Below are 9,402 nucleotides of genomic sequence, written 5' to 3' on the forward strand. Positions count from 1 at the left end.
TTAAATTGTAGTAACGAGCATGAACTTAAATTTTCTGTCATAATTTGACGAAATGAACCAAATTTTGTTTATATATATATAAATTAAATTTATCAGTAATCCTAAATCTTTTCTTAAAATTTGGTTTGCAACTGTACAAAAAAGACCTGCATTATCTTCATGCATAGTTGCAGGCTAAGACATACCATGTGATTATATATACTAGAATGATATCTTTGATGTTAGAGAGTCATTCATAGATAGTTGTTAGCAATATACATGTTAAGGTCCAAAGCAACATCAAGTCCTTGCAATAGACATGGTGTCTCCTTCATTAAATGACAAATAAAGAGTTGTAAGACAATACCATGTGATGTGATATGATATCAGTAGCCCACTTCATAAGCCTCCACCACTCATTCAAACCAACAGAACATATCCTCCGTAATATAAATAAGCATAACATTGGAAGCTAACCATCAACCAAACTAATTACACAACCAAAGCTTTCCACTTCCCTTGAGATCTTCTCTCGATCTTCATTCTCTATATACATCGATCAATATGGGTTTCAGTTTGCCAAGAGTGGTTCCAGCTAAGAAATTTCTTCGAAGATCTTTGTTCAATTCAAACAAAGCAGCTTCAATGGCAGTAGATGTCCCTAAAGGCCATTTAGCAGTTTATGTTGGCGAGAACGAAAAAAAGAGGTTTGTTGTTCCTGTGTCATTCTTAAGCCGACCTTTATTTCAAGAGTTGCTTATCCAAGCTGAAGAAGAATATGGTTATGATCATCCAACGGGAGGCCTAACAATTCCCTGCAGAGAAGATGCATTTATCGATACCATCTCCAATCTGAATGCTTCATGAGACTTTAAAAAATTAGGCAGATTCATTACAACATTTTTGTAAAGTGAACAATAGTGTAGAACATATTCTTTTCCACATTACATTGTATTCTCTTTTCCTTGAGGAGTGAAATCGTTCTCCCAGAATGAGAAATATACAGAGGATGATTTATCAAACATGTTGTACCATATTAATATAAGAAATTTTCAGTTTCTTTCAAGATGTTGTTATTAATGTCCATCCAATTCATTTATATTGAACATGTTTTAATCTTCAGACTCTTAAAATGATGCACTTATTTGGCTATAATCTCTTTCATTAGTTGACAAATCAGCTTTGGAAGTTTGATCTAATTGACATACATTATATATACAGAGAAATTACTAATCTAATTCATATTGTCAAGTTTGTAGATGTACTATAGAGGAGCTTTAACTAAAACTTAGCTGTTGCTGTGTTAGTATTACAAAACAACATCACATGGTAGGTCATATATGTTAGAATTTTTTATCATTCAAGCAACACGTAAGATCAACGTTTAATTCATATTCGGAGCATGTTAATTAACACAAGTGTTTAAATATGAAATCTTATTTCTAAAAAAATCTCTTGATGATTCAAAGAGAAGAAGAAAATAATTACGGAAGCATACCTTAATTCATTCATTGTTAGAGATAGTGTTTGGAGAAATGATCATCCAATAATACAAAACAATATCGGAAACAGAAGTACTAAAGTTATACTTTACAAGAAAAACAAGACATCATGAATTCACCCGTTATTTTATCATTTTTTTTTTGTTCTTCAATCTTTCTCTTTTTTTAGACGTCAAAATTTACTCTTTTATTTTTTAACAAATAAATATATATAAAAAATAATCCATTTAATTATATCATCTTGTTTTTAAATTATCATTTATTTTTATTTAAAACTATATGTAAATTAACTTTAAAAAAAAGCTATATGTAAATTCATAATGATATAAAAAATAGTTAAAAACTAAATTCTTAAAATTAATTTACAAATAAATTTATTATATTGAATACTATATTATTATAATTTTAATATAATATATATATTCATTCCATAGAAAAATTATTTTTCAAAGGCTTACCATGAAAATTTAGTAACTAATAATCACTACTGAATAATATATGATGGGAATTTAGAGCAATGATAAATTTTGTAAGCACCTAATATGCAATCAGTAGCTATATAAAAATGTCATTAATTTGTGTTGATTATATATTATAATTATAGGAGCGGGCGTGGGTCGTGGTTAGCGGTCAGGGGTTGTGGTTAGGATATGATAGGATGGTTATTATCACATAGTGATAATTATTATTATTTCTAATAACAAAAAGTCATAGACATACATCTAGTGGATGTCTTGGGGATAGTAATCCGAGTCAATGTAAATATCTTCGAAAAATGAGGAGTATTAGATGTCTACTTATTATCTTCAAGGGATCTACTAGGTCGAAATATGAGTATTAGATATAATTTTTGTTGATAATTTTATTTTATTTCATTTCAAATTTTTTTATAAAATTAAATAAAATTGGTAAACTATTCACCAACCAAGTGAACCAATTGACATAATTAATATTTTTAAATCGTATGTTTTTATATTTACCATAGATGGCGATCGATAAGAGTTTGACAAAATTGACAAATTGTGACTGTGATGCTTATTGGAATGGTCTCCAAAACTTCATGAATATGGTGTCACAACACAAAGATTATGATGGGAGAATAAGATGTCCATGCGTTAGATGCTTGAATGTTAGACTGCAAACTTTGGATGTCGTTCAGGCACATATATTCGATTAGAGTTTCCAACAGAGTTATGAACAGTGGATTTACCATGGGGAAATCGAGGAAGTTGTTGTTGATGATGGGGTCGATGAGAATTAGCCCGCAGATGAGATGCATGACGTCGTTGACGATTTGCTTTTACCGAACAATGCTGAAGAAGCTAATAGTGTAATGGGTCAGTATTATGATGAGTTGTTCGACGAGATTGAAGCTGAGTTGTAATTGGGTTCTAATTGGATATCGTCGCTTAACCTTTTAGCTAAGTTGATGCACTTGAAAGTGATGGGGAAGATACCAAACAACGTGTTTGATGAATTGTTGAAGTTATTAAAGTTTTCATTTCCGAAGGAGAAAAAATTTCTAGCATTTCACTACGAGGCTAAAAAAACTGAGTAAATTAGGGTTGGGATACCTAATGCATCACCTTATGTGGAACTTTTTTCCCTTCTTCTTTTCATTAATCCACCTGCTACTCCTGCACACCAGACATGAATCTTTAGATGCATGCTCATTATAAAATAAGCAGCAATCATGTGTGTAGATATGATTGCTGCTTATTTTATAATGAGCATGCATCTAAAGATTCATGTCCGGTGTGCGGGAGTAGCAGGTGGATTAATGAAAAGAAGAAGGGGAAAAGGTTCTGTATAAGGTGATGCATTATTTTCTATTGATTCCCCATTTAAAAAGATTGTACTGTTCAAGGCATACATCAGAAGAGATGATATGTCATCATATTGAGAGATTGAAAGAATAGGGGGTGATGTTGTAATGCCCTAAACTCCAGGGACCGTTATGGTGTGTATTTTGAACAGTGCTAAACTCGACAACTGAGTCATTTGGCTATAATCGTGTAACTAAGTATGATTAGCGGTTTAGGATTAAAAAATTTGGTTAAGATATAACGTTTCACCAAAACATTTACTATATACATTGGGATCCCAAAAATGTAATTTAAAGGTTTATTACAACAAAATATTTACAACCAGCCGACCTAAGCGGCAAAATAGGGTTTAACCCTAGTTCCTCTTTCAACCCTTGGCCGTGGCAGTCAAGCAACCGCATATGTACACATCGTCACCTAAGCTCTTCAACTCAAGGATGGTCCAGCTTTCTTTTGCCTTTACCTGCACCACATAGCACCCGTGAGCCGAAGCCCAGTAAGAAAACTCAATATGCTCATGAACAGTATTAGCATGCCATCAAATCATAAAGTGCATGCCTAGCAGTAATAGACTTAATCACGCATGCAAATAAGTTCAAATACATGTTTGTGGAGTCCTACGCTCTGAGTAGATGACTAGTAATGTAGAGTCCCGTAACTTTACTTAGCTAGTTAGATAGTAGTAGTAGTAATAGCTAGTAGTAGTTATAGTATGTTTATTACTGTGGATTTTGGTTCAAGCCAGGATTTAGTTGAACACTCGTAGCAACACTTATAGATTTTATAAGTTTAACCTATAGTTTAAGAATATTAATTATGACATAAGGTTTTATTAATATAGTTGATTATAAAGATGTTATTTATTATACTATAAGGTTTAGATAGAACTAATAAGATCATGACACTTGTCGTGTGCATGTTTATTGAGAAATTAAGCAATTTTTGATGAATAGTTTTATAAAAGAAATATTTAAAAACCCTAGAACCTGCCAGCAGCTTTAAAAACGTTATACGACTCAGTTAAAGCTGTTTACCCAATTCAAATTAAGCTAAAAAAGTGCAATTATGTGTATAATATTTCAGCGTATGCCGATATATCACAACTATAGGGGCGATATATCGCCACACGGGGAATACGAAAACACGTGAACTTCGCACAAACGCATAGACGAACACTCGGGGCATAAGCCCAGGCGATATATCGCCTACAGTGGGCGATATATCGGCCCTAGGGCAAGTTTTTCAAACGTTTTTGAAACCGAACTCATTTTATTCCTTAACCTCTTAGCAAGCCTCTTAACGTTTTGACCGAGTTTTAAGCCTCTGCTGAACGAATATTCAAATGTTTTTCAAGTAATATTCATTATTTTTATTCAAGATAAAAGAAGATCTTTTCACTCCTTAAACTCTATAAATAGGACCTAGTACCCAGCCATTTCTCTCATTCTTCAAGCTGTGTTCAGAGCCTTCAAGCTGCTAGGTTTACTATTGAGTGATAAACACTTGGGTTGGGTTATAAGCTTTATCAATTTAAGCTTTATAAATACTTGGGAAGGAAGATGAATAGTGTGTTTTTCTATATCAAGGTGTAGTTCGGTTCTAGTACATCCAAAGGTATTCCTAATCTTATGTTCATTTATGTATAACTCTTTAGTTTCCATTAGTTTTCTTTACTCAAATCCTAACTCGTTGTTTTCCACTCTTGGTTAGGTATTTAAGTTCTTTGAACTTAAGGTTTCTTTTCGGTAAGTTTCATCTTGGTGGTTTAGTTCACTTCTTGATCATCTCTTTCATTAGAAATACTCACATTTTGATTGTTGGTTTTTGGGAGTGTTCTAAATCCCGTATTTGTTCTCACATCCCAGTTTTGGTAAGAAAAATAGGATAGAATTTTATATGTTTATATGTTATCTTGTGTTATGTTATGTAATGTTATATTATGTATGTTGATAGACCTTGGGCATATGACTTGTATAGCTAATAAGCCCCAATAATTTATGGGCATATGACTTGCTTAGCTAGCAAGCCCCACAAATCTATTAAGTATATGACTTGTTTAGTTAACAAGCCACAAGTAGTATAATGGCCATTGTAGTCTTATTAACAAGCCTCCAGGCACGCTAATCAAGGCCCTAAGCCATATTAGCAAATTTGGGATGTTACACTACCTTTCCCATGCCACGGCCCAACAGCCTTCTTACACCCACCTGCTTCTTCATCGAGCTTGGACCGCGGTGCTCTAGAATAGAGTCGCAGCCCCACCTGAAACCCAGCCAAAAACCCTTGTTTTTCCTCTTCGAGCTCAGTTCAAAACCTCACTAAAACACTTCCAACATCACAAAGAAAACGTCCCAACTATTACCACAACTTGACCATCATATAACCAACAAAACCCAAGCCTTAAATCTTCAAAAACCACACCAAATTCCCATTCCTATGATGAAAACCCCAACTTCCAAACTAACATCAAAACAGAGTATGGAACCAAAAAATTGAACTAAAACCTTACCTTGAACCCGAATTGAATCCTCCTCTATGGCTGAATACAAGCCTAAACCCTCAAGCCTTGATTCCCACACTAGAATCCTCAAACTTGAGCTTCAAAATTCAAAGAGAAGGAAGAGGAAATGATGATCGGTTTGAAGGGGAGGTGATGCTCTGTTTTTCTACTACCTAAAGCTTCTTAAGGTTATATATATCCCTTAGGTCAAAAGACCAAAATTCCCCTAGGCTTATTTCTTTCCTTAACAGCCCCCAAGGGTAAAATCGTCCTTTCCCATCTAATCCCGCTAATCACAATTAACGTCCTCCAATTCCCAACATTCTCAAATGCTAATACATCACATCCCATTACCCTTTTAATTCCCAGCAATGAACTAATCCTCAAATTACCCCGAGACTCAACCCGATCCCCGAAACTAACCATGTTATGACCAGACCGATAACTTGCATTCTGAGATCTTCTTATGTTGAATGGCTCGAAGAAATCCACATATAATGTGGTATTAATCATAATTCACCTACATGCATGAAAATACACCATTATGCCCTCAACGGGCCAAATTACAAAAATGCCCTTATAATTAAAAATGGACCCATATGCATGCATTTATCATCATATTATAATATAATTCACATAAACATGCATATAATCATTTAATAATATAATAAATTAATTATGGCCCTCCCGGCCTCCTAATCAAGGTCCTAAACCTTATTAGGGATTTTGGGGCATTACAACTATCTCCTCCTTACAAAAATTTCGTCCTCAAAATTTATCTGAACTGCCCGGAATAAGAATTCTGCACAACTGATTCCAGTTTCCTAGGTTGTTCCCTCAACCTCACTGTTTCTGTAACATTACCTTGACTCAAGGTATAACTTTGTTCCTTAGAACCTTATTCTTTCTGTCTCATATCTGAACTGGCTATACCTTACAGGACAACTTAGCCTCAATCTCCAGATTCTCATAACTCAACTCATGAGTTTCCTTCCAACCCATGTCCTCAACATGGAAATATAAAATACATTGTATTCAACTGACAATGCCAAAGATAAGGCCAATCTAAAGGAAACCTGACTGGTCATATCCAGGATTCAAGCGATCATAATAATCTTGGGCTCAACTTGCCCTTGACTCCTCACCCCTTTTCATGGTGATACTTTAAGGAAGATACAATCTTCTACTTGGAACTCCATGTTCTTGCTTTTCAATTCATTAACACTTTTCCATTTACTTTGAGAAGTGAGCATCCAAGCTCTAACCTCTAATAATCTCAATGGTCCCCTGAACTACCTCAGGATCCAAAATCAACACCTCACACATCTCATTCCAATGAACGGGTGATAAACATTCTCGAGCATACCTCATCTCATAAGATACCTTTCCAATGCCAGATAACTCTCTTTCTCTCTCTAATTTACCATCAGTCTGAGGATAATGAACTGTACTGAATTCCATCTATATACTCATCACCTTCCTTAACCTTTCCAAGACCTGGAGGTAATAATAGAGTCTTCATCTGATAAGATAGACCTTGAATTCTCAAGAAGGCATACTATCTCTCTCGCATAGAGATCTGAATACTGATCAGCTGTGTTGCTTGTCCTTACTGATAGAAATGAACTCACTTGGAATACTGGTCCATAATGACCCAATGCCAACTCATACTGGCCCACTATCCTGGGCAACCCCACCGCGAACCCTATCACGATGTTTCCTCATTTCCACTATAAAATACTCAAGGGCTGCAATGGCCTTACTAATTTCCGATACACTGATTTGACCTGCGAACAGGTTAGGAACTTTGCCACATATTCCATTACGTCCCTCTCCATCCCAGGCCATCAATATAAAACTTTCAAACTCTGGTACACTGTCATGATGCCTGAATGAAAATAATAAAAGAGTAGTATGAGATTCATCCAAAATCTCCCTATTAATCTCAATATCCATCGGATCCCAAACCTAATCTTTATACCACAATATACCCATACCTGACACTGCAAAACCCTTAGCTAATCCAGCTGAGACTTTCTCCTCAATTTTCTTATATGTGGTTCACTTAATTGTTTTCCTTTTGATTGTTTCCGAAATAATAATCTCAAGCACAAAGCTGGCCACCTGGCCTACCAGAAACCCTACTCAAGTCCTGGTTATATCCTTTAACTAACATGTTGCATAGGCAATCACTTCTCCCTGTCACTGAGGTGTCATAACAACCTGCAAATTGATTCTGATCCACAAGAAGACTCATAACTCTTTCCCAAGGTACATGTAATATCCTGCCCATCCAAGGAAACTCCTGCATACCGAGGCATTCCTTGAACTTAGCAAATCTCCAACTGAGGTATATTACAACACCATTGATCAAAACAATTACAAATCTAATTCAGATAATCCTTTGAATACTATGTCCATCTAATTCATCAAGACAACTCAACATCAATTACCCTCTCAAATCCTAACTCAGCATTCCCAGTGCCCTTATCTAATATAATAATCTTCTATTTATCCTTCTCTCTGATCTCTAACTGGTACTATCCAGATCTAAGATCCACCTTAGAGAATTCCACCTTATCCAATAACTAAGCCTTAAATTCTTACGATTTTATTGAAGCCGTTCAAAACAGTGCCCTAGACCTGATTCCATTCCTGGCACTAATCCAATCACTATTCTATCTCATCATATAAAGGAAACCCTGGCAAGTCCCTTGGAAGCACATCTAGAAACTCACAGACTAATCCAGTTTGTCTTGATCCCACTGGCGCAATCTAAGTGGTATCCACCACACTAGCTAAGAGTTCTATGCATCCCCCTGCAATAAATCTCTAGCTCTAAATACAGATGTCGTGAACATACAAAATTCATGCACAGTGCCAGCTACCACAAGGACTTCCCACTCTCAAGCCCAAGAGTTACTATCATTTCCTTGCAATTTAACATTTCCCCATACTTACTTAACCATCTATATCCTGAATCATACCAAAGCCAATCATAACTAGCTTTATCAAAATCACCGATGAGTCCTTTTTATCTTAACCCAACTTATCTCTTAAATCACCAATACAGTATTGCATTCCCATCACAACATGACCATGTGATCTGCATATCATCTTTATGCCTCTCTAGATGCAACAAACAAAGAAACAGCATGGTACCAAAGCCAGTCAGCACAATACAAAATCAGAACTAGAAAGCTGACCTGCCACCCATGAGGAACTAGTCTCAGTCTCGGACTGCATCAAAACGAACACTCGAGCTTGAGTCGAGCTGTCCATCCACTTTTGCTCATCCTTTCTTAGCCTTGGGAAATCCTTCTTGAAATGTCCAACTATGTCACATAAGAAACATGCCTTTGCTCGACATTCTCCAAGATGACGCCTCTTGCACCGATTGCATATTGGACAGGTCTTCCAGCTTTCATTCTTGTTTGCTCCAATAAATGGTGGTGTCACTGCCTGAGCTCCGTGCTCTCCGGCACTCTTCTTCTCATTTCTTATGCTCTCAATAGAAAGAGCCTTCCCTACCACCTGAGCGTAGTTGGAGGTTTCATGCACTGAGGCAACTCTAATGCCCTGAGCTTTTTTGGAA

At 35.8% G+C, this 9,402-nt stretch overlaps 1 protein-coding gene across 1 annotated transcript; it reads left to right on the forward strand.

Annotated features, from left to right (window-relative positions):
* Positions 1–466: 466 nt before the first annotated feature.
* Positions 467–1,051, forward strand: LOC133783878 (auxin-induced protein 6B-like). Its single transcript, XM_062223481.1, has one exon. The coding sequence runs from the start codon at positions 544–546 to the stop codon at positions 844–846; it is 303 nt and encodes a 100-aa protein (XP_062079465.1). The 5' UTR covers positions 467–543; the 3' UTR covers positions 847–1,051.
* The last annotated feature ends 8,351 nt before the right edge of the window (positions 1,052–9,402 follow it).

The sequence above is a fragment of the Humulus lupulus genome, chromosome 6, assembly GCF_963169125.1.
Source record: "Humulus lupulus chromosome 6, drHumLupu1.1, whole genome shotgun sequence".
NCBI lineage: Eukaryota > Viridiplantae > Streptophyta > Magnoliopsida > Rosales > Cannabaceae > Humulus > Humulus lupulus.